Here is a 27,370-nt window from a genome sequence, read left to right as displayed (position 1 = left end):
CAAAAAGGACTACTTAAGAAAGCAGAGCTGGGAACAGTTTAAGGAGTTAATATACTCTTTGGAATTCTCACAACTTCTGACAAGTTTGGATGGAACAGTTAGATACGTTGCTTTTGTAAAACTTCAAGATTTGACATTTTCTCTGGGCATCGCAGGTTCCAATTTGTTTAAGCAAATTGCCAGGACAGAAAACTGACAGCCAGCTCTGTGGTTTTATGATATAGAATTTATTACAATCACTTTGGGTTAATATTGATGCATTTTTTTGGTTAAGTGTGAATTGTATCAAATTTTTGGGAGGGTTTATCACTGAGGGCAAGTGAAAAACTTGCCTCTCCACCCAGTGAATGCATAAATGATGCAGCAAGTTGTTTCTGATTTCAAGATAGGCCTCACTAGACTTCTTCCATAATTCTGGCAGAAATCTTTCCCATATGAGATTTTTACCCTTGTTTCAAGTAATATTTCTGATTTGCCACATAGTCTATCCTGAGACTGGACAGGAAAAGTTGCAATTCTGAAGGGACTGAAGGTTTCTAAACATGCTTATGATGTTGAATCCAAGAAAACATCAAACATAAAGGCCCCAAAACGTAGATTAATGTGGACCAAGAATATTATTCAACTGTAAGGTAAACATAACAGAAATAAAATTTAAGATCTCAGGTCTCATCACAACATGATCAATTTTATAAATATTGCATACCCCAAAAGAAGAACTGGCATGATAAGTTGATGAGCGATAATCACAAGTTGCCCATTCTGAAAAAAATTGATCATTTCTGAATGTTACATATGATGGAAAACAACAAAAAAAGCAAAGTGTTTTTAATATTATTCTCACATTCCAAAGTAACACCGGTGAAAGTAGTTTTATTTCTGCTGAGATCTCTCTGCATTTCACAATATGTGCATGATAATGAATTTGTATTTAGATGTTTTCCAGGTAAACTTCAGTAATTATACAAAATACCAAATATAAAAGTTTCTGGTTTCAATTTTATATGTAGGTCTGACAAGATTATCAGCATGTCCATTCGACCTTGAAATATTGGGGTATGCTAGTTGTCAATGCATATGTACTTGACCTTCATGGTCGCATTTTTGGGACACCAAGACATTGCCCGTTTCTGTTTGGTCAAAAGAGGTTTGATGAATTGAGTATGTTATCAATCTAGCACTCTCTATTCATTTTCATTCGTTTTGCAGGACAGATAATCAGTAGCTGCATGCATACAACTACCTGCAATATACACTGAGTGTACTGTCCTTCGCTTGGAGAGTTGGATCATAGAATCAACCCTCAAATTGTTTTAACCATTGCTTAGACAAAACCTTCATTGGATTTTTGAACAAAATATAAACATGGAAGCGAATGGTCACATCCGCTGCCACCATGCACCCCTCAACCCCTTAACCCCTGCGCTTTGCATCATCTGCATCCTCTAACTTGGCAAAACATCCCATGGAATAGGCCCAACAACTACACATATGTCGATGAAACACAGCTTTACATCTACTACGTCCAGGGGATATCAAATCATGGATGAAGAATGTTCTTCAAGTTAAAATCAGCAGGATCAAGACCATCTATTTAAAACCTGGCTTTAGATTCTAGCTTTAAATTCCACACCTTTCCTCAAGTAACCAATTGATGTGTAGCTTTTAGTATCCCACATGAGTCCAAGTTGAACTTCATTTCAAATGAACTGCATATCGCATTCATTACCTTAATAGTATATCTTAACCTCTGCCACACCAGCCCTATCAATTTTTCATTTCTACTGAAGCCTCATTCATTCCTTTGCCATTTCCAATGTTTTATAAGTCAGCCCTGAATGCCATCTGAGGTAAGTCCTTACCCAAACTCTGATGGCCACAGAAGTTCTGTGCCCCCTGATAATGAATTACTATGCATCAATGTAGGATTTAAAATGCCTGCCCTAATTTACGAGTTCCTTTCTTTCCTAACCCTAACTCTTTCTCTAACTGTAAACAAGTTATAATACAAGTTTATTCCTACACCAGAAAATGCAATACATAGTTAACATTTAAATGATTACTTTTGGAGGTTTTCAAGAGGGGAATTGCCCTGGAGAATCTCCAATTTCCTAAGCAATTCTCTCCGAATCTGATACGTCACAGATTCCACAGGGTCCCTATATGTAATTCCCATCAATGATACAGAAACAACTATCCAGCCATTAGAATGGCTAAGCCAGAATATTTTTCTGCTGCTGTAAATGCTAGAACAAAATGTTGCTTTTGTCATGGAATAATTTTGTATATTATGTGAACCTGAGCAGGCTGATGCTTCTGTCTTAAAATCTTGAAGGATGCACAAATACCAAAGGAAGTGGCCAGACTTAAAAGTGTAAGAATGCAGCACAGAATGCTTTGCTTCATGTGTGGTGAGCACATTTTGAATTGAAATCTGCTCATTTTCATTCAACACATTGCAAAATAGCAGGTTAACAAAATGTGAGTAAACAAATTTGTTGAATGATCAAATGACTCTGGCTTAATAATGTTCAAACATAGCCATTACCAGCAAACTGTGAATTCTGATGTATTACCTTTCAAATCAAATGTCTTAAACCATTGCATCATTGCTGCAAAAAATCAAGGAAAAAAGTAGAACTGTTAGCCTATGGCTTACCCTTCTGCTCAGGGTACTGACTGGTTTACTAAGTCTGCTGAACTTCCTCATTTACAGAAGTTCTTGCACAAGTCTATGAAAAGGATGGCAAAAGATGAGAAACAAAACTGGGAAGCTAACCTTTGCAAGATTAAGTATGGAAATATTTGCAAACTGTGAAAAGGTATCATATGATCAAACAACAAGCAATAAGATTTAACCTGAACAGATGTGAAGTAGTCATATAGTATATGATCCAGGATTATGTGCAAGGAGACTGGCAACTGTTGTAGGGTCAGGGTTTCAGAAAATGTATAATTGAATGTATCAATCATTCTAATAGGGAAATTACTCTGATTTACATTGGGATATATCTATTATCATTATCATTAACTTTCAGCAGTCCCTTAAACTCTTACCCCCGGCTCAATATACTATTGTGAGTCTCAGGGTGATCATAAAATGTCAATGGAATAAAAGGTAAGAGACGTAACTTGGAGTCAAAAAAGAGGCTTATATAGACAAAGAAGAAATGGAACACATGAAGAACGACTGCAAGTAACATTAAGCAGCTGGAAAAAGAATGTCCTAGTCACTTAACAAGTTCAACTGGCAGGGCTTGGGGAAACAACATTGGAAAATACTTCCAGCAGCATCATGTTCAACCTCAGTTTGTGATAATACCAATACATCATACCTTTTATATACTTATCAGTACAAAAATATACTGCTCTGAATTTGCTACTTTACATCATTTATCAACCAGGTGGACCCATAGGTCTAAACTGACAGTTGTTTTATGTCCCGTTCACTATCACTCCCTCATATCATGGTCCACCAAGCACATGTGTTCAATACCATTCCTAGCCTCCGGGCTGAAGTAATACAAAAGTGGATGAACTTTGACCTTACCTTCAGCAATACCGCTTTGTAAGATGTCACCCATAGAGAATTATTTTGGTTTAGCCTGTTTTGAGGTGAATTGATTTAACAGCCAGAAGACTTGTGCATCAGTGAGTGCCACTGCCTCGAAACCAAAAGTTACAAATTCAAGTCCCGCTCAAAGACTCGTTGGTTGTGGAAGGAATGTTTATGGCATGATTCAACAATTGATAATCAGCTTGCTAATCCTTCCAACACTTTCTACTATTCCCCAATGGAGAGAATAAAAAATGTATAAGAGCATAAAAAACTAACTCTAAACAGATACTAACATACAATTCAATAAAAGCCTCTCTATTATTGATTCTAGATAACTCAACTCGTAAAGACACTCATGCTGCTGTTTTATTCTTTGATTCCTTTTTGAAGATTAGTTGATTATGTAATGTTTCTTTTACCTGGTGAAAAATTGCTGTCTTTTGCTCAGGATCATTCTGTTTGAATTTGATTTCATCATCACTGTCTGGAGGCTCCTGTTTCACCTGCACAATGTCTGGTTGAAGTTCTTTTATTGACCTCATATAGGTACCATTGCTGTTGCTCTTGCTGCTACCACAGGGAGGCCCCTCAATCTCCTGTATCGTCTGCTGCTCGCACAGTTCGTCCTCTGTCTCCTCAGGGTGGCTTTCAGGCTGCTGAAGCTGCTCATGGGGTTTGGAAATTGTCTGTAACAAAACAGACCATTTTGTTTAGAAAAAGGTAATTTAAACAACAAAATTTCATCTGTATTGCAATGTAAGTGATGGAATGTTTTTACATCTTTTATGGCAAATGAAAAAGGCGATATGGTTTTTTTGGAATTTCATATGCAGGAGGAATTTGTTTGGTCATGGACAGCAATGGGCTTGTGAGACTTTATATGTCCACTCATATTAAGGGAACAAAACCAGAGAATGATCACCCCTGTATCTAAACTTAAATTAGATTGTATGTAGTAGAGGTTTTATATAAAAAAAATAGAATGTATTGTATCCACGGTGCTGCATAAAGCATTCTGAGGCACTTCACAGGACCATTACAAAATGAAACAAAGGTACACAAGGAGATCTTCACCTCTCTATGAATGAATGAATTATTAACCTTTCAAAAGTGCCAGTACACTGACTGAAATTGGCCAGGAAGTCAGTTCTTCCAAAGGTCAATTCTGCACTTCCTGGTATACTGCAAAAAAGTTTCTGATACTGAGTTACTTCCCAAATGATTTACTTGGATAGCTACCCTAATCCTCTCCACCTCCCTTTTTATTTAAAAAAGATGCTCCTTAAAGCCTACCTTTTCAAGAAAGCTTTGGGAGATCTGCTGCATGTGACTCACATCACAGTTCTTTTAAAACTCTCCACTGAAGTGCCCTGAGACACTTGTTTACTTTAAAACACCACATAAATATCATTTTTTGTCAAATAATCATATGATTAGAATGATTTTGCTACAGTTGTAAATGTTTATGTGTTCCACAGCAATGAAGATACAAAATTTGACCTTGTCACTTTATTTATACTGTTTCATCAAATCTAAGTTATGAGACTTCCAGAAAATTCCATTGGCTTCACATACATGAGAGAGGTTTACTAAATAAGCCTGCAACAATTTCCATTTTTCCCGTACAACTGTTTCAACTCAGGAAATTAAAATGGACATAATTTACAGAGCTCTCTAAACTACAGTAGTTTCAGAGAGAGAGTGAAGGAATGTAACTAAATGAGCAACTGAAGGATTGCATAATCTCAGTCGAAAGCACATCAAAGAAAATAATACCTGTCTGTCTCAGCAGGTGGGAGACATATCCTACTCTCTGGCCCGAGAACACAGAGCCTGTGAAAGTGTCATGCAGCGAGTAACTTTTTTATGTCGGTATCAATGAGTAGTTCAACACATCTTTTAAAATCCTAACCCTCCTGTAAAAATCAACCTATAATGCAGACAAGCAGCAACTCAAAAGAGTGGTGCGCAAATCAATAGTCCATCAGCAAGAACAAGGAGAGATGACTGAAACTAATAATATATTTAATAATATTTAAAGCCCTGCAAAAGTCTTTAAATTTATTCAGTGATTAGTTGAGCCATAAGGGACGGTCTTTTGATCAATATCTAGACTATGATGAAAACAAGACAGCAACAACAATTTGTATTTATAAACAATTTTCATGCAGGAAACATCCCTGCATGATAATAATAACATATAGAACATATTCCACATAATCTGTTAAATGCTGTTCCACCCTTTAAGAAAAAGGAAACATCATGAAGGGTGACTAAAACTTTAGTCAGAAGGGGTTTGAAGGTGGATGTTAAGAAGGAGACAGAACTATCAGATTTCCAAAAATTCACGTATTCATGACCTGAAGATTCAACAGTCAAGGATGAAAGGAGAGTGGGATACATAGTAAACCAGTATTAGAGTTTAAAATCTTGGAACACTAGTATTGAAGGAGTTTACGGAAAATGTAGTGGATTAAAACAAAGATGACATTTGAAGGAATGGATGAGAATTTGAAATTTGGGATATTGGTAAATTAAGGTCTAATGCAGTTTTACGAGCACAAGGATAAGCAGGACTCTGTGCTAATTTGGAAGCAGAGAACCGAACAGTGAAGTCTAGAAATGAGAAAGAAATGACAAAGGCACGGATAGCGATTTCAGGATCAGGGAAGTAAGAGCAGGGGCATAGATGGACTGTTTTTTTCATATTTGGAAGTCGCCAGGATTTGTGATTGAGACATTATAAGGATACAAGTTCAGTGCAAGTTCAAACAATTCTATGAAATTGCGAACTAATTTTGTAATGAAAGTGAGCAGGGAGTGGGATGAAGTCATTAACAGGTAAGACAGGAGTGGAGGGGTTCTGGGGGGAGTGGCAAACTGACAATGACTTAAGTCTTCTCAATGTTTAATTGTAGGAAAATAACTGTTTTAACCATACAGGTTTTGTATTGTATTCTTGCTCCAAACAGCATAATTGCAGCCCTTTACTTGCCAAACTAACAGAACTGAAGACAGACAAGTCACCGGGAGCTGATGGCTTGCATCTGAGGGGTTTACGGCTCTTGGCTGCAGAGGATGTTAGAGATATTGCTCAATATATTCTAGAACTTACTACGTTCTGGGAGAGTTCCAATGAATTAGAAAACCACTAAGATGACAGGCCTGTTCAAGAAGGGAGGGAAACAGAAAGCAAGGATCTACAAGCCACTTAGCCTAACATCTGTCATTGGGAAAATACTAGAGCCAATTATGGAAGAAATAGCAGGACATTTACAAAAGCTTAACACAATCAAATGCGAACATGGTTTTGTGAAACCCACCACATCAAATACTGGCAGTGCCAATGCTATTGAAGACCAAGCAGGCAAAGTTCTGATAGCTGTCAAGATTATGTAGGTCTGCAAGGTACGTTCCAGGAACTGCTGCTCAATTAGAAACTGGCAGCAATGTCCACTGATGGTATTTCAGTAGGTCTGAAGGAAAAGATTAATGGAGCCTCAGATCACAAATTGTGTGGGTTCACCAGAGTTATTCTGTCAGCCAACAACAATGAGGGGAATTGTCCATAGAGTCAGAGTCATAAGTTGTACAGCATGAAAACAGATCCATTGGCCTAATTAGTCCACGTTGACTATTTTCTCAAACGAAAATCAGTTCTACTTGCCTGAATTTGGCCCATATCCCTCCAAATCTTTCCTATTCATGTACTTATCCAGATGTCTTTTAAATGTTGTATTTGTACCTGCATCCACTACTAACACAGTAGGCATTAGGAGGTAGTTTAAGAGCTTCCATCCTCCAGCATTTCCATTGGACTGAATTTGGAGCAGTTGGGTAGGTGATGGGTGCCAATCCATTATTTGGCTACTCTCTGCCTCTCAATGGCTCCCACGTTGTGGCTGTGGCATTAAAGTCTGACCATTATCTTTTAAAAAACTTTCTAAACTTCTTTTCCTTATCAACACTGCCGGACTAGCTTAGCATTTTCAATGCTTGAGTGATGACAGCTATGTTTAGAGGTTTTCTGTGGACGAGCATCTTTTAAATGTCAATTCCTACTCACTGTTGACATAAAAAAAGCACTGACCTTGGTCAATTGTACATGCTGCTGGTACTGCTTCTGATTTTCCAGGAACTGTTGGTGCTGCTGCTGAACTAGCAACTGTGCCAGAGCCTGTGTGTTTTGTGGGAGTGGAGCAGAATGTGTTCGATTCAGTGGTCTGTGGCGTGGCAACTTGTTTCCAGGCCTGAGAGTCGGTGATAACGTCTCCCCCACTGTTGCCAGTGTAGAATGAGCGTGAAGAGGAACCACACCTAAAATAGAATGCAATGATTTTATTAACAGTTTCCTGGATGTGATATTTTACAATGGCATATTCTTCCACATTGGACTATAACTTTCACATTGGTAATCTATGAGAGCTGAATTTAATTAAGAGTTTAAAATGTGGCACTGGTTTATAAATCATCTCAATTAACAAACAGGCAATGAAAATATTTTTGTAGGTAAATTTCCGTGGGAATTGCCCATTCTCCAGATACAGAAGACAAGACAAAAATGACTCAGAGACTCATACTTCCTGTTCATTTGTTTTGTGATATAGCTTCGAGTTTCTCAGTGTATCCAATTCATGCACTTCAAGGACTGAATAGACTGGAGATGCTTCAACCAAATCCATCCACAGAGCCCCAAAGATCATTCTGATGCCTGGCTCCTTCTAATTGGTCCACACAAAATGAAGATGGGGAGGGGCATGTTGACTCCTGATCAATCCCTTCTCCTCCATTTTACATGTTCTGCCAGTGATGCGCCAGGCTTACTAAGAAGGTAGCCTGACTGACCACATAGCTATCTTTTGCAGTAATTAGCTTGGCTGGCATCTCACTGCCATGCCAATAAGCCTGGTGAAACTGCAATGACCTGTAACACTGTGGTCCCTTAAATCCTTAAAGACATAAGCTATCTGTTAATTTCTTATTTATGGAATAAAAGACCACTCCCATGAGTTGGCATGTACCACTAATAAACTGTGATGCCTGCATTATGATAGAGTTGTGTTCCAATGCCAGCCCATGAGATTTGTTAAATGAACATTTCCTTCCACCATTGCTATCAGCGTTAGAGCTGTAAAATAATGGCCACTACCTCTCCTTAATACTTCTTATAAAAATGAATAATTTTATACCTCAAGAACACAATCAAGTGTGTTAGACATGACTGGCTTTAACAAATCTACTCTAACGTGCATTTCTAACCTATGTTTTTGCAAATGATGAACTATTTTGCTCCAGAGTAGTATCTCCACCAGATTCTTCACAACTATGATTAGGCTGACTGGTCTGTCATTGTCAAGTTTATCATGTTCCTCTTCATTGAACTAATATTTGAAATCCTCCAATCCCACACTCATATTCAAGGAGGTTTGAAATATCATGGCCACAATCTCAAATACATCCATCCCTCCTGCACTCAGTAGCAAAGGATGAATCATACTCAGGCAGGCTTATTTTTCTACTCCTTTCTAACTGTTTTACCGAATCCAATTTCTCAATGGCCTCCTTTTTCACTGCAATATAGATATCTTCCTCTTTAGGGAAGACTGATATACTTGCACTGATGTAGCTGTGTACATTTAATATAAGATAAACTTCAATTGAAAGTACAATGTTTATTACCTGTGATCTTTATAAATTATTCATTCAAAGGATGAATGTGTAGCAGGCTACGCCATTATTTAAGATCCATCCCTAATTGTCCTGAAGAAGGTAGTTGTAAGCCGTCTTCTTGAACTAAATCAGTCCTTGAGCTGCATGGGCACTCAACTGCTGATAGGAAGGTAGTTCCAGGATTTTCATCCAATGATAGTAAAGGAAAGGTGAGATAATTCCAAGTTAGGATGTAGTTTGGAGGGGAATCTATGATGGCAGTATTCCCATGTATTTCCTACCTTTAATCTTTAATTTGTTGGAAGTCATCAGTTTGAATTGTCCTATTTAACAATTCTTAGTGGGTCATTCCAGTACAAGTTAAAAGGTGTACTGCAGTTTTATAGTAGTAATGGATGGAAAGTATGTTGAAGGCGATAGATTGGGTGCCCCTGATGAGCTGCTTTGTCCTGGATGGTTTCAAGTTTCTTCAGCGTCATTGGAGCTATATCCATCCAGGCAAATGAGGAATATTCCAGAAATCTCCGGGCTTATCCCTTGCAGATGGCAGACAGGCTAATAAATGTCAGAAACTGAGTTACTTACCACAGAATCTCCAGGTTTTGCCCTGCTCTTATGGCTACGTTTTGTGTGTTACTGGTCCAGCCCAGTTTCCAGTCAATGGTAACTTGCTAGATATTGATGGTAGGGAATACAGCAATTGTGTTACTATTGAAAATAAAGGGCCATTGATTGAATTCTCTCTTGATGAAGATGATCATTACCTATAACATGTGTGGCACAAATGATCCCACCAGAACATGTGGAGCTGAGGGAGGCCACCTAAATATCATAGAACTGTCACTTATATCTTGAATGCTTATCCTCCCGTAGGTTTCCTGGAAATCTGGTTGCTCAATTCCAGGTTCAGGAGCACCTGATGGAAACACAGGAAAATGGGCTACTCAACACTCCACAAGTGAGAAAGAAAATAATTTCTCTGAGTGAATTCTTCAGGTGTCCTGGATCATCCTGGTTGAGATCAAAATCTTTATTGTATCAATAAATCCCTCTTTTGGTGTACCAGTTTCCACAGTTAAACTGATTATATCAGTACATAGTCATTGTTCATTTAGGATGAAATTGCCTCATCATAGGAATTACTGATAGCAACATTTGATGACCCTATCCTCACATATCATCACGGAAACTTTGTCCTGTAACCTGGACCCAGTTTATTAAGGTGCCAGCTATGTCGCAAGTGGTCTTCAGTGGTTTTCCAGTGAAGTTACAGTGGAAGCTGTCAGAACAGTGCAAGACTATTATTCAATCATTATCCTATCTTCCTCTTATTGCTTATTGATAAACCTCAGCAAAAGAGCTTGAGGAGTGTAATTGGACAGACTACCCAGCATCAGCCCAAACACTGGAAACAATGTTAGCAAACACAGCCTGTCAACTCTGTAAAGTCCTCCTTACGACCATCTGGGGACTTGGAATTGTTGTGCCATGGAAAAATTGAAAGCCTGGCATAGTCAGGCATATAGAAGCTTAACTTACAGACAATGTCCCAGATACCACCATCATCATCAATCCTGGACGTGTTGGGGTGGGGGATGGTAATGGTGCGACACAGTGGTGTGCTGATGGGATGATTGCAATACCGTTGTTCAAAATTGATGCTGGACCCCATGAAGTCTCATGGCATCAGGTCAAACACGGGCAAGGAAATTGCCTGCACACTCCTTTAGCTGATGAATCAGTACTCCTCCATGTCAAACACCAGGAAATATGGAGGATGGCACAATTTTGAATTGACTGAGTGGAAGATTTCAATGTTAATCACTAGGAATGGCTCAGTAGCATCATTATTGACTATCCTGGTTGAGTCCTAGAAGTCAGAACGATTAGACTGACTGTGTGAGAATTTATGAGGACACCAAAGAGTCGGAAAAATCTACTTGAACTGGTCGTGACTGGTTACCTGTAACAAAAGTGTCCGTCCATTTTAGAATAAATAAGAGCAATCACGTTAAAGTCATTGCAGACTGAAATCACATTTTCATATTGAATATACTCTCCATTGTGTTGTGTGGCGTATAGATGGAGCGGATTTTGAGCAGATCTAGCGAGTCTAAACTGGGCATTCATGAGACATTGTGGGCCAGCAGCAGCATAACTGTATTCAACTGCAATATGTAACATCATGGCCCGGCATATCTCCCACACTACCATTTCCATTAAGTTGCGAGATAAGCTCTGATTCAATGAGGAAACACAGTGGGCATGCCAGGAACAACGCAAGCATATTCTAAAAATGAGCTGTCAACCTAAAGCTGCAACTTACATGCTGCTTTCGGAACAGTGGAAACAACATGTGAAAAACAGGATTAAGAATTCCCATAAACAAAGAAACAAAAAGCAGTGGACAATTCAGCATCTAGCAGATAGGGGAGGTCTCACAACTACCAGCTGCTCCAATAAAGGGGGATCCCAGCACATCAGTGCAAAACACAAAGCTGACGTATTTGCAACTATCATCAGGCAGAAGTGCAGACTGGATGATCCATCTCAACCTCCTCCAAAGGTCTGCAGTGTAACAAATCTCAATTTTCAGTCAGCTCAATTCCATCCACGTCAATAGTACAGAATAGAAATGTATTGTCTCATGTACTTTTATATGAAAAATACAGTAAACAGCTTTATAATTGCCACACCATGGTGCCTATATTAATGACAAAAGCCATACATAATGATAAAAAAATAAAATTAAGACATAGTTCAGCTCATCACAGTCCAGTTAATGGCTCCTGGTCTCAGGGAAAGCCAATCAAGGAACAATCGAGTGCCTCGAGTACCTTGGGATGATACTGTCATTCCGAGGTGAGAACAATGGGACTAGAAATTGAATAGGCTATGGGTCCCGACAGCAATCCAGCTATAATACTGTTGACATGTAATTCAGAACTAGCCTTGTACCTAGCCAAACTCTTACAGTACAGCTACCGTACTGGCAATAACCTTACAGTCGAGAAAATTGCCCAGATATGCTCCATCCACAAATGGCAGGATAAATCTAACACAGCCAATAACTGTCCTCACTCATCAATCATCAAAGCATAAAAGAGCTCACTGACAGGGATATCAAGCAGCAGTTGAAAAGAAATATTCTGCTCACTGATGCCCAGTTTGAGTTCTGACAGAATCACTCAGCTCCTGACCTCAATCAAGCATTGATCCAGACATCAACAAAGAACTGAACTCCAGATCTGAGGTGAGAACACTGTCTTAACATCAAGGCCAAGCAAGAGTCAATGTGAATTGGGGGCAAGATCTCCACTGATTTCAGCCATACCCAACACAAAGGAACGTTGCTGTACTTATTAGAGGTGAATCATCTCAATCTCAAGAGATCAGGAGTTGTTCCTCAGGACACGGTCCTAGGCCCGGCTATCGTTAGCTACTTTCTTCTTTAATAACAGCTGAACTGAGGATGTTCATGGTGAATGCAAAATGTTCAGCATAACTTGTACCTCCTCACATACTAAAGCAACTCTTGTTCAAATGCAGCAGGTCCTGGGCAACATTCAGGCTTGCACTGTTAAGTGGTACTCAAGATTCATACACAAAAAAGTCCAGGCAATGACCATATCCAACAAGAAAAATCTAACCATTGATCCTAAACAGAGAAAGGCTTCATAATCGTTGATTTCCCCACTATTAAGATCCTGGGTGTTATCATTGACCAGAAATTGAACTCGACTAGCCAAACAAATACTGCGGCTACAACAGCAGGTCAGAAGCTATGAACTCTGTGGTGAATAACGCATTCCTGACTCTCTAAAGTTTGTCTACCATCTATAAGCCATGAGTCAGGACTGTGTTAACTTACTCTCCCCACTTGTCTGGATAAACAAAGCTCTAACAACATTCAGGAAGCTTGATACCATTAAGCTTAAAGCAGCCCTTTTGATTGCTATCATATCCACAGTCTTCAACATTCATTCCCTTCACCACCCATAAAACAGTGACATTAATGTGTACCGTTTACAAGATGAACTGCAGTAATTTGCTAAGCCTCCTCCAATAGCATGTTTATAATGTGCCACCTCCACCAACTAGAAGACCAAGGGCAGGAGACACATTGGAACACCACCACTTCCAAATTCCTCCCCAAGACACAGAGGATTCTGCCCCAGAATTCTTGTCATTTCTTTGCTGTCAGTGGAATCAAATGTTGGAACTCCTTTCCCAGTAGCCATGTGAATGAACTAAGCAGATAGACTGCAGCAGATTCAAAAAGCAGCTCATCACCTTCTCAAGGACAATTATGGATTAGCACCAAATACTGCCCTTGACAATAACACTTACATCCTATAAAAAAGGAAAATTTACTTTCCCATTTGTCAGTAGCATATAAGAACCCTAAAGTTGAAAATGTATTCCATCACAAAATACACTGAAAATTCTTAGATGGGATTCTGTCTTATGAAATCCATAATGTAACTGTTAATAGTCAGCTGCCATATTTAGTGTTGTTTATTCATTTATGTGTTGTGGATGTAATTGCCCATCCAAGTATGTGCTTGGGGCGGTGATAGCGAGCACCTTCTTGAACAACCCCAAGTGGATTCCATCACACAACATACAAACAGGACTCATTTTAGGCTCTTGGACGCTCTTAACAGACCAATTAAATGTTTGTTTCTGCCTTTTCTCAATAATATGTGCAGTTAGGAAAGATGGAATGAAGGAAACCCGATCACTACTGCATCATGTTGGGTGGAAAGTCCAGAAGGAAAGTATATCTTTTGAGTGAGGTCCAATGCCCACATGCCCCCTTGAAGATATTAACTACCCTTTGTGTCTCCCGCTTGACCTCCAAAACACAACCACGCCCTCTCCACCAAACATGACCACACAGCTCACACCCCACTTCCGTGGAGCCCCAAGTCCTTCCTTAACAAAAAAACCAGTCCAGTCACCATGGATCTCTTTTCGCAGGACTGCTGTGGCCACAAATGAGTGCTGGCACTGGTGTGACTATTTAATTTGGGCGGCACGGTGGCTCAGTGGTTAGCACTGCAGCCTCACAGAGCCAGGGGCCCAGGTTCGATTCCAACTTCGGGCGACTGTGTGCAGAGTTTGCGCGTTCTCCCCATGTATGTGTGGGTTTTCTCCAGGTCTTCCGGTTTCCTCCCACAGTCCAAAATTGTGCAGGCTAGGTGGATCGGCCATGCTAAATTGCCCAGGGGTGTGTGGGTTATAGGGGGATGGGTCTGGGTGGGATGCTTCAAGGGGCGATGTGGACTTGTTGGGCTGAAGGGCCTGTTTCCACACTGTAGGGAATCTAATCTAATCTTAACTGCTAGCCAATTGATTAGCTGATAGCTCTCAAAGGCACCCTTTCACTAACCAGTGAAAGTTGCACCCTAAGCCTGTTAAAGGTGCCCTCAGCAAATTATCACGACTGGCCAGCTTTCCTTAGACAACTTGCTATTCTACCAATACAGTGTAGGTGGCCACTCATATACCTCCTCAACTGCGTGAAATTCTGCTCATTTTTGACATCAAGGCTGCATTTGGCTTAGAGTGGCATCAATGAGGCCGAGAAAAACTGGAGTCAATGGGTATCGGAGTAAAATACTCTACTGGTTGGAGTTATACCTGGCACAAAGGAAGTTGGTTCTGGTTGTTGAAACTCAATCATCTTAGCTCCAGGACATTTCTGCAAGAGTTCGTCACGGTAATGTCTTGGGCTCAAACACCTTCAGCTATCTTATCAATGACCTTCTTTCCATCATAATGTCAGAACTGGTGATTGCATAATGTCCTGCACCATTTGCAACTCCTCAGATACTGACGCAGTCCATGTTCAAATGTGACAATGTCCAGCTTGGACGAATAAGTAACATTCATAACACAAAAGCTTTCAGGCAACAACCATCTCCAACAGTCGACACTGTAATTCCGCTTCTTGACATTCAATGGCATTACCATTACTGAATCCCCTATTTTCAACCTCCTGGGGATTACCATTCACCACAAACTAAACTCTACTCAGTTAAATAAAGTGGCTATGAAAACAGATCACAGGCCAGGAATACTGCAGGGATTAGCTCATTTCATGACTCTCCGAAGCATCTACAAGGAGCAAGTCAGGAGTGTGATGGATTACTCAAGGCCTGCCAAGATAAGTGCAGCTCCAACAACATTCAAGAAGCTTGATGCCATCCAGGTCAAAGCAGTCCACATGATTGGCATCAAATCTGCAAACATTCACTCCCTCCACCACTGTACAGTAGCAACAATATGTACTGCAGAAATTTGCCAAAGCTCCTTAGTTCCAAACTCTGAACACTACCATCCCGAAGGACAAGGGCAGCAGATACATAGGAACACCACCACCTGCAAATTCCCTTCTAAGCCACTCACCATCCTGACAGGGAAATGTATTGTAGTTTCTTCATTGTCACTGGATGAAAACCCTCAAATTCCCTCCCTAATGACTACGGGTCCATCAACAGCACATTCTTTCCCTAATGGCATTGTGGGTCCATCAACAGCACATGGACTGCAGTAGCACATGGCAGCAGCTCACCATGACACCAGTTCCTCTCTGTTCTCCACTGCCCATTTTCCACTAATATTCAAACTGCACATAATGGATCAATTTGGTTTCAAAGATAAAGTGCAGTACATTATTAACAGTTAAACCTGTTAAAGACAATAGATTTACATGATAAATAACTCATGTTTTCCACCCAGAAAAGGCATATTTCACAAAGCAATGAAATGTAAAGGCGATGAAAGTAAATTGTCACTTGATAAAGCAGAAATGCCTACTTTAATCACAAGTATGGAATATTATAGATTAGATACCGCTGTGAATTGCAAACAAATAGCGAGTTCTGTAATGGCCCTTAGGCTTACAGTGGTGTTTTGCATGGCAAGTTGTGTGCATTAATCATCCTGAAGAATTACCTAAATGGCAACTAGCCACCTATATCACTAACTGATCAGATTCAATAATTATTATTAAACTTCACAGTCAGAGAGAGAAGCTTCATATGGAATCGTGAAATAAATATCAAATAAGGTTTCAGAAAATGAAAAAAAACATGAGGGGAAAAAAGATTAGAGCACAGAGAGTGTCAAAGTGACAGTGAAGAAAAAAAACAAAAAAGAGAGTATTTTTGGAAAAAGGATCTTCAATGATAATTAACTGCTAAAAATTGAGACTTCACGTTTGCAAAATTAATATTTAATGCCAATGAGATTGTTTGACGACAATCAACCTTTTAAAAAGTGCTAGGTGTTACATGGCCAAGGCCTAACATTGCCACATGCCTAGTCCCTATCTACCAAGTGTGTACATGAACTTCATGTCATGCAATGTATTTGAGCCATGAGTCAGGCAGTTTTTTTAGTGGCACAGGGCATTTTACACAGCAAGTATTAGACTGTTGTGTTTAGTTGCACTTGTGCAGTTGCTAGAGATTGCTGTCCAATTTCACATACAAAAGCAGGTCAGCATGTTAGCTTCACTATTACTTTAGTTGCAAAATCCAACCCTACACTTCCAATCATCTTGCTTTCCCCGGACTGACCTATCCCCTCCCTACCTCCCCACCTATACTCTCCTCCCCACCTATCTTCTCCTCTATCCATCTTCGGTCCACCTCCCCCTCTCTCCCTATTTATTTCAGAGCCCTCTCCCCATCCCCCTCTCTGATGAAGGCTCTAGGCCCAAAACATCAGCTTTTGTGCACCTAAGATGCTGCTTGGCCTGCTGTGTTCATCCAGCTCCACACTTTGTTATCTCAGATTCTCCAGCATCTGCAGTTCCCATTATCTCTGAACCATGAGGAGCTGATTTGCAGCTAATATCCAGCGTCGTCAACAGTTACTGCTTTAAAAATGGACATTGTCATCTAAATGACAAATTAAAAGAAGGAAATGTTTGTTTGTCATGGTCCATAAAGATTAGCAACATGGTGGAATGATGCGTATGCCGCTACTGCAAAGCAGGACATTGAAACCAACTCAAAAAGAGGGGCATGCTGTATCTGATTAATGAATTCCATGGCTGCTGCAAGATTATTACCATATTAAATACTTTTGGCAACCATTCCATGAAAGAATTCTATTGCATGTTAGTGACTGACAATGTGCAAATAAAAGAGCATTTCTATTCATTTCTTCTGACTGGTACTTTAAAGAAAATAATACTTTGATCTTATTTCCAGTGATGCCAAAACAAAAATTAAAAACTGATGTCAAATCTTTGTTTGAACTGGTATTTATAGACAGTTTTTTTTCAGTTACTTTCAGATTTTTTTTAATGACAGCAATCACTTAAAGAAGTTGAGTCTGGATTAAACCAAACACAGCCCTGAGTGCTTAAAGCTGTTCTAAAAATGCTCAATGCCCCCATAACTTTGATTTGAGCAATATGTTTATAGTAGAAGGGTATAAATGTATTGCAGAGATCCTGAAACTTCCGCTTCGTGATTGAAGTGTTCTACTGGAATGACAGCTCAAAGATGTGCGGGTTGATTTCCAGATCCATATGTTTGAAGGAATCAGACCAGACATTTTCCTCCCCCTTGCACAATACAGTTTCAATGTAAATTTTGATCAGGCTATTTTTCAACACAGTAGAATGCTTACCTACATTAAAAACCTAAAATCATGAATTCAAATTAACTTCTGAAATGAATATCCTTAGCCCACTCGTTTTGAACAGTGAGGCAGGCAAAGGGGCAATATGACAGCGAAAGATATTGGCTGGGGATGCCATGTCTTTACAACACCACAACATTTCACCAGCACAAACCAGCGGTGTGACCATCATTTAAGGGTCGCTGCATGTCCTTTACCCATGAACATTACTCTGATGGCCTCCCAGGGCCTCAGAGGGCATAACTATCCTAGCTGATGGCAACCATATGATATGCTCCGACTGAGCCCTCAAATCCTGGGACATGTCTGCCTGGCCCCAGTTCTCAGAGGGCTTCTTGCCGCTCAGATTCCCTCATCCTTGAGCTACATCCTCAGCAATGGCCACCATTTGTGGTGGTGCTGTTGGGGCTACTGTGTTCCCTCTGATTGGGAGCCAGCTCCTGGGGTGGGCCTGTCATGCACAATTGGATGGTGACCTTGCTGACAGGTTGCTAACTGGCCACCATTGACAAAGTTTTGCCTCCATGTCCCAAAGTTGCCAACTTGGAGTTAATTCCCAGTTGCAGCCCTGGTGGCAAAATATTAATGTCCCCTGTAAAATTCAGCTGCTGCTGTGAGTCATACATTGGGAACTTGCCAGGTAATAACTGAACACTATCATCGTAGAGGTTAAAAAAAGGTCCATTTCTGGCTTCAATCATTTGATTTTTAATGCCTGGGTCCTTTTATGAATTAAAATGGTTTTCGAAAAGATATGCACAAATTGTTAGATGAAAGCCTGTCTGCATCTTGCTGTCGTGAGACTATAATGGAAGGAAATCTGCAATGCTGCAACAAATGGAAGAAGAAAGCAAATATTGGAGCGCTAGGTTGTCAAAGCATGTTTTTTTTGGCTCTGATCCCATTAAATTAGTCACAAGTATAATGTGAATACTGATGTAATAAGACACGTGTGACCAACTTAACCATTATCAAATGTTATAGGGGGAATGAAGGTTAAGTTATCTAGATGGAATTGGAGAGAAGAGTGCACAGCAGAAATGCTAAGTGTTCCAATATTTTGTCTATAGCTAGCAGGAAATCATGGGCATCAATTTGTTAAATTTCCCAACTCTGCTTCTTGTGGTGGCTGGCACTGGAAGGGTGATGTGAAGGTGAATGATGGGGTGGAAAGCTAAGTTTAGAATACGAGATGTTACTAGGGCTACTATGTTGAAAACTACAAGCTAGACTATACTTGCAGGATACACATTATGGTTTTCAACAAATATACTTATAAACAATGGTCTACACTTGAACCTTCCAGACTACAGGTTGCTTTCTTATACTTCACGATATATTAAGAATTGTGCCTGTTCCAAGGTTGGCAAAAAAAATTCAAGATGCAGCCTGCATCAGATGTGTCAATGCCCTGTGATAATACCCTGTAATCTAGCCAATGTCTCTATGACAGACAAATATTGTGAGTACTCACCCAACTGATCTTTGAAGGCAGGAATCAGGTCAGTTTAATCATGCCTGGATTTTTCACCATTTATTTCTTTAGGAAAATGAAACTAGACACAAATCCAATTGGAAATTGGAGCACAAGGTCTCTGCGCTTATGGTCAGACTGTACTTAAATTCAATTATCTTGTGGGAAATCGTCTTTTCAAAGCTGACAACAGTTTATGTTACAAGATGCATGTGTACTCTCAAATGACTGCATCAAATGTTTGTGTTCAATCAATCATTCTTCTGCTAGTCAACTCTAACTTTCCAGTCACTGGTACATACTGCGTCTTCTGATCATCAGCGGTGGAAGGACTGAATGTTTGTTGATGTGATGCCAGTCAAGCAGGCTGCTTTGTCCTGCATAGTGTTCAAGCTTTTTGAGTGTTGTTGGGACATTGGAGTACCACCCAGATAACATTCTGTGCCCTTGTCGCCCCCTGTGCTTCCTCCATATACCGTTCTATACGGATGAGTTTTATTAACCAACAGGGGCAGGGGAGCCAAAGGGCTACGTGAGGTTTCTTCGTTATGTCTGACTTGATGCCACGAGACTTCATAGAGTCAGGAGTCATGTTAAGGACCCCTTTATGTTGAGCTGCTGCATCCCAACTATATACCTCTTTCTGCCAGTGGGACAAGACAGACCCAACGCGTCAGATATAATTCTCTGTGTATGACCATATCAGGCTGATGTTTGACTAGTTTGTGCATCAGTGCTCACCAGCCCCCAGATGTTACTAAATATGACTTTGTAGGTTTAACAAGGTTGTGTTTGCGACATTGTCCTATATGATACCCTAATTGATGTCAGGTGATCTTTCCAATTTTAAGGCAGTTTCCTTCTAATAGTCGATCACCTGGATTTGTATGACAATCTACAATGGTTTATTGGTCATCGTTTGACTTTTAATTCCAGATATGCCATGTTGGGTTTCAAATTCTATCTCAGAATGTTGCCTGGGTCTCCAGATTAGTGACCTAGCAACATTAACCCAAGCCATCACCTTCTCTAGATTATCATAAATTGTCAATGTTGGATGTATTGTGCTGGTCCTTTTTACAGGTCTAGTGAATGTTACAAAGTCCAGAGGTCCTATTTTCTTCTGTAATACTGACTATTGTGATTGATTCTTGGGAAATTCTTCAGAGAAACTGAATAGAAAGCTATGCTGGCTAAATTCAGCTCATTACGAAGCACTTAAGAATAAAACATAAATCATGCTGTGCTAGAGTATTATAAATTGCATATATTAGTGGTGATGACAGAGCATGGAAGAAAGAACAATACTAAAAGATACAGGGAAAACAAAAATCAGGGGAAGAAGCTATTGGATTCACTTGTCCTCACTTTCTGTAAGATCTCGAGCCCAGAAGTTAAACAGCAATCTTCTCAAATTTATAGAAGAACATAAAGTTGCAGGCATGTCTCTTGTGCCTTCTCTTCAAAATTGCAGAGTTCATTAACTTCATCAACCTCAAAGATTGTCTCAATCTTTGTAACTCAATTTCAGTTATAAAGATTGAGCAGAAATGCATGCATGAGATTCTAGAGTAGGGCTGTTAAAGTTTAAAGGTGATCTGAATCAGGTTTTGAGATGTTGATAGGATACTAAGGGTCACCTTGTAGCACAGTAGTAGCATCCGCATACCTAGACCAGGAGGCCCAGGTTTAAGTGCCACCTGCTCCTGTTGGTTAATCAATACTCATCCGTATAGAACAATTATATGGAGGTGTGTGATAACATCTCTGAACAGGTTGGTTTGGAAAATAGGTTATGAGGAGGCAATGGCTAGGTGATATTATTGCTAGACTATTAATCCAGAAACTCAGCTAATGTTTTGGGAACCTAGATTCAAATCCCACCACGGCAAATAGGGAAATTTAAATTCCGTTAAGAATCTGGAATGAAGAGTCTAATGATCACCATAAAACTATTTTCATTTTTTGGAAAAACCCATCTCGTTCGCTAAATAGGCAAGAAAATCTGTCATCCTTACCTGGTCTGGTCTACATGTGACTCCAGACCCACAGCAATATAGTTAACTTTAATTGTTCTCTGGGTAATTAGAAAATGGACAATAAATACTGGCCTAGCCAGTAAAGCGCACATCATATGAGTGAATTTAAAAACTGGGAATCTAGTTATTTATACTTCACTAAGATGGGTTGTGAAGAAAATTCCTTGTCTATACTTGGTTGATTATCATACTTTTTGGTTCCAAATGCCTGTGAATTTTGCACACTTGGTTGACAGCTCACGTAAATATACAATTAAGCTAAATTTGAAAGATTCTGTACAAACTTTTGTTCAAAATGCTGGTTGAAATTTACTCCTGTCACTTATGGGCAAGACCTGTGAATGTGAAAGGTTTACCTTATTCTCATTAGGTGAACTGTTGAGTGACTTTTGGAAATTGCAGCTTGTCCTTAAGCCTGAGGCCTCTTTATCAACAACACTTTTGGCACTGAGACAATCTACTAGGTCATCAGGCAAGGTAAGGTTATATTTTAACTGAATTATACCTCACCTTTCAGAGATGGTTAAGAAATTGTTCTTGTTGAGTGTTACCAATGCTCATAAATACTCTTCTTTACCTATGGAATGAGATGCAGGTACCAAATGTCCAGACCACTAGGTGAAATCATATTCCCAAATCCTCCATGTCCTGTCCACCTATTTCTTGCCTGAACCTGCAAACTCAAGCTGGTAGGATCCGTAACTTAATTTTGACAAGTTTACGAGTTTCTGTATGAGTGGCCAGCAGCTCTCAGATGCCATATTTCTTCTACTAAAATCCCAGCTGATGTTCTGACTGGGCCAGTCAGACTGGCATCTGGCTTAATAGTTTTTTTTAAACATGGTGGTCTTTTACTGAAACACAGTGCAATGCCAATTTGATTTTAACAATAAAAGATATGTTTATTATACAAAACAGATGAAGATAAAACAGAACAAACCAAGCTATGAGTTGAGCATAATTTTAAAGATTTCAAAACAGACGGCAATATACAATTCTATCTATTGTAACACCATCAATTTATAGTACTCAAATGCCAGAAATGGTTCCCTTCTCTTTACAATGTGGATTTTACTGAACAACTTCTTTTAATTCCCAAATTTGAGTGTATCACCCAACTGAGCTTAAATATGTTTCAGCTCCAAAAAAGCCCTTTAGGTTTCTAACTAAAATACTCTGGTCTGGAATTTTCAAAGTAAAACCCTTAAATTGAGGTAATCTTATTTCCTAAATATACTGAACTAACCCTTTTCTCCAGGAGGTACTGCTCTTACATCTGACCTCAGCCAGGTCTTCTGTGAACTGAAACTAAAAGCTTTCTAATTTAAACAGAAAAATAATTATTGATTCTTCTAAACCAAAAATAGGCTAATGCCATTCAATGGGAGCTCTCTCCAAATATATAACTCTCACAATACAAACAAATTCACATTATCACTCCAGAGGGACCCTGAGTCAGCGCACTCTGACATAGACTACTTTACAAAAACATGTCTCCAGAAATTCTGACCAGTTAATTATTAATAACCCTCATATACATTAGCTAAGACCCACATGCTCCTAGCTCAAAATGCAAAGACTAAAATAAATGATATGATATAATAAATCATACGTCTCACATCACACCTCCCAGGTGGAGCAGACATCTTTCCAGGCAGTGTGACTTCTGTAAAATGGATGTTGAGCAAGCCAGCCAAGAGAGGATGGGCTTAATCCTGACTTTCACACCAAAGTGCAAGCACACCACTTTCATATGAAAATTAGCCCACTAATTTTTCTAATCTTATAAAGGACTTTGTAACCGAACAACCTGCATCTACCAATCTGAACAAATTGGCAATTCCAAGCCAAAAAGCACACAATTAGTAAATGGTCTAAAATCCATAAATTCCTTTAATTTCAGATCACTGCATCTTACAGAAATAGAAATCAGATAAGCTCTCTGAGCTTATGGATGGATTTATACCCAAGTTTCAGTTAATAATGTATAATGATTTAATCCAATCAAATATTCAAGCTGCACTTTTATTTTTCCTTTAGTCCTTATTCTTTATGTAATTCTCTAAACAGGTAGGTCTCCTGTTGGCTTATGAATCCTTAGGTATAATGGAAATAAACATTCCTCTTGACATCAACTGCTACAATGTAGACAGCAAAGTCCAGTAAAAGCTTGCATGATTATAACAGAGTCCATCCAATTTTGCTTCTATTAATTCAAATAGATTGAAAATTAGACCGGCTGTGTTATATGTTTGCAACCAACCCACCTCCTCTTCCTCTCAGAACTACACTCAGGGACAGAAGAGTTATGATATTCCCATCCCAATGTATGGAATTTCACTATTCGCCAACATCACATTTATCACACTTGACCGATCTACTGGAGTATTTGAGGAGGTAACATCAGCTGTAAATAAAAGGGAACTGGTGGATGAACTGTAATTAGGTTTTCAGAAACATCTGATAAAGTGCCACATCAAAGGTTATTGATGAAAATAAAAGCACATGGTATTTTTATGATCTCACGATCCAAATTGTTCCGGGAATATCTAGTAGATGTTATTACCAGACAATTCAGATTCCCAAAAGGAACATGGTTGGATAGATTTATTTGTTTAACAGAGGTGATGTTTTGCTAAAGCAAAAGCACACAATGTTGAAGTTTCTGTTTTAACAAACACAACAAAATAAAAGCTTATTAACAACAGAAAATAAGGTAAACTAGGGAAAAGGGAAACACTTAATTCCTTTATAACACAGTTTCAAAGCGTCTTAAATACATAATGGAAATAATCCAAGCATGGGAAAGCTTACCAACATTGTTGCAATTCCAAGAACATTCAATACTGCAATTCCGAGAGATTTTTTTCTGTTTGTTTTAACATTCTCAAGGCTTGAGGTGATTAAAATTTCAACTCGTTTACTGTAATTTTAAATGACTCTTTTATAATTGTTATGTTCCTTCCTCAGTTTCCTTTTACTGCTTTACTATCCCTGACACAGTTCTTCTCTTTAAATTTCACTTCTTTTCCACCCACTGTAACCTCACACTTTGGTCTGGGACAAACAATAACCATTTATCTAGAAAATGATACAAATAATGCACTTAACATTTAACTAAACTAGGTACAGGGCCAAAATGTCATTTACAGGTAAAAATTTTGAAATATGTATATATTTGATTCAGAATTATGAATACTTCTAAAATGTTTCCTCTTTCTAGAAGTCCTTACGTACAGTTAATTCTCACTTGAACGGAAAGAATCTCAGCAAATTCCAAACTTTCAATTAGAATCCAAAAGTTTCACTTGCAAATACAACTCACCCGTTGTGAGGGGACTCTGCTTTCGAACCTGTTCCATCAGAAGTACATGCTGTAGCAAGGCATGATGGGTGCTGTTAACCTTTCCATCAAAAGGAGCAGGCGTTAAGTAAGAAGATAAGGGAGCACCTCCTCTGAACTGTCCAGTAATGGCTGTCATTCCCGGAATAGCTTGTCTGTCAGTACTTTGGTTTGTTGTTGAGGCCTGGAACAAATATATATCTAGAAATTAATATTTAAGCCACAATTACACTACTGGGTTTGTTTTCCTTTTCTAGTGTAATATGTCTGAAAAAATGGTACATCTGCTAGATCTCCCTACAACTCTATTCACTTCACCCCAATCAAGAAAGCAGAATAGTGAAGATGGTGTGTTGTTTGGCTCTCTTTAGAATTCCGCCCATAAAAGATTGAGAGCTGGCACAAATTCTCAGGGTTGATGGAATGCTATTTGAACACCCCAATCCCCAGAATGGTCAGCTAGATGCTACCTACATTACGTGCCCATGTTTTAGCCTTAGCGAGAGGCCCAGATGCCAACTAAAACATTGCAGTTGGCATGCTTAACCTTAATGGGCTCTTTATTTGGCCTAATAGGTTGCTGACACTTATGTGCAGATGGCTACCACCCAATGATCCTTCTGGATCAGAAATGGCCTGCAGACAGCATTATGAGGTCAGCACTCTATTGGTGGGGCAAGAGTAGACATTTCCACCTACCTCCACAACCATTTAAGTATCTGATCTATGGTTGTTGGCATTGATCTGACCTCAAGGTTTAGAGTTTTATGTTGCAGAAGTCTAGTTACTGACCATGCTATCTCGGAGTCTAAATAATCGGTCCTCAGCAAAGGCCTGGTTTCTCTCCTCATACTAAAAGAACTTCAAGTTCAGTTTAGCACTGAGTTCTTATTCTTTCGTCTCTGTCTTCATGCTTACTTCTTTAGCTATAAACTCTGCCACCACCACCCCTCCCCAACCCCCATTAGTGAACTTTTTTTCTCCAATATTCTTCTTAATGTGAATCCCTTTCTGTGGCCTGTTACCTTCTCCAGAACCATGAGATTGGACATCTCAATTGCTTTGTTCCTTTCACTCTATCTTGTTGCCTGATGTATTGATCTCCTGCCAGCAGAAGCTGGAAACTAAATCTCTGATGTTCCCTTCCATTTCCTCTGTACATTAACCTAACTAACAAAGATCAAAACATTGTTTCCAAGCCTGTCACTAAGCTTATTTTTACTGTGGAAATTGACTTCAGAGACCCCAACCTCATAACTTCTTCAATCACACACATCTACTTTTAACTCCTTTCTGAAAATCTGGAAACAGGGTTATCCTGGTAGACATTATTTTAATCTGTTATTGCCCCAGTGAACTCAGTTTTTCCTGTCTCAACTTCTGCTCTTGCCCATCCACTCCCTCTAGAAATATGATATGGTTCCCCAAGTCCTCAGCTTCTACTGAACCAACCTCCATATTCATCTTGTACATTTTCTGCCACACCTGGCATGGTACTTTGTAGCAACAAACATATCTTCCCCTGCTACACCTTTTCATAATTCCAAAGGAACCATTTCCTCCACAATATAAAAACAACACACTGAGGAGATTGTAGGTTTGAAATAAAACAGACAATGCTGGAGATACCCAGCAAGACTGGCAGCATCACTGGAGACAGAAACGGAGTTGACATTTCAAAACAGTTCTGAAGAAGAGTCATTTAGACTCAAAATGTTCACTGTTTCTCTCTCTGCAAATTCTGCCACACCTCCTGAGTTTGTTGCAGCACTTTGTTTTTATTCCTTCCTCAGTATCTTGGTCACTTAAACAGCCCTCCCTCGCCCACCACCAATATGTCCCAGTACAGATAATGCAAAACTTGTACTTTTACATCCTCCTTTCTCACCCACCAAGTCTCCAGATACTCCTTCTCAGTGAAAGAAGGATTTACTTGTGCTTTTTTTCAGTTTAAGTTTAGTGTACTGCATTGGCTGCTCTTTGTGTGGTTTCGTCCATCATGTGGAGGACGATTGACTGGGTCACTGCTTTGCAACATATTTCCATTCAGTCAGTAAGCACAACCCTGAGCTTCCTGTTGCTAGCTATTGTAATTATCCACCTTGCTCCCACTCTGACCTTTCTGTCCACAACCTGCTCCAGTATCCCAGTGAAGTTCAACACAAGCTCAAGGAGTAGCATCTCAGCCTTGCCTCAGCATTTAGGGCATTCACGACTCTATATTCAGTTTTAAATTTTAGATTATAACCTGTCCCCATTACATTTCAGACATAAAAACGTGTAGAGTTGGATGAACACAGCAATGCAAGCAGCATCAGAGGAGCAGGAAAGCTGATGTTTTGGGGCCCGAAACATCAGCTTTCCTGCTTCTCTGATGCTGCTTGGCCGCTGTGTTCATCCAGCTCCACATCGTGTTATCTCAGATTTTCCAGCATCTGCAGTTCTTACTATCTCTCCATTACATTTCATTTTATTTTGTTTGTTTAACATTTATTTGTTTCTTTCCTTACACTTTCATTTTGTATTCAGGTGACTGTCATATGCCACGGGTACACAGGCCTTCTCCTTTCTTCATTCCTGTTCTCCATTTCAAAAAGTGCTACATTTCTATCGTTCTTCAC

General features: G+C 39.4%; 1 protein-coding gene across 1 annotated transcript in view; it reads right to left on the bottom strand.

Annotated features, from left to right (window-relative positions):
• Positions 1-27,370, bottom strand: part of LOC125447373 (histone deacetylase 9-like) — a 737,956-nt gene that overhangs the window by 235,684 nt on the left and 474,902 nt on the right. Inside the window, exons 13-15 of the mRNA XM_059654559.1 lie at positions 24,732-24,933; positions 7,650-7,876; positions 3,979-4,245 (exon numbers count right to left, since the gene is read on the bottom strand). Coding sequence (XP_059510542.1) covers positions 3,979-4,245; positions 7,650-7,876; positions 24,732-24,933 — 696 coding nt within the window. The remainder of the gene's footprint in view (positions 1-3,978; positions 4,246-7,649; positions 7,877-24,731; positions 24,934-27,370) is intronic.

Source organism: Stegostoma tigrinum, chromosome 2 (assembly GCF_030684315.1).
Source record: "Stegostoma tigrinum isolate sSteTig4 chromosome 2, sSteTig4.hap1, whole genome shotgun sequence".
Lineage (NCBI taxonomy): Eukaryota > Metazoa > Chordata > Chondrichthyes > Orectolobiformes > Stegostomatidae > Stegostoma > Stegostoma tigrinum.
The sequence above is the reverse complement of the archived record's forward strand: the minus strand, read 5'-3'. Positions and strand labels throughout refer to the sequence as shown.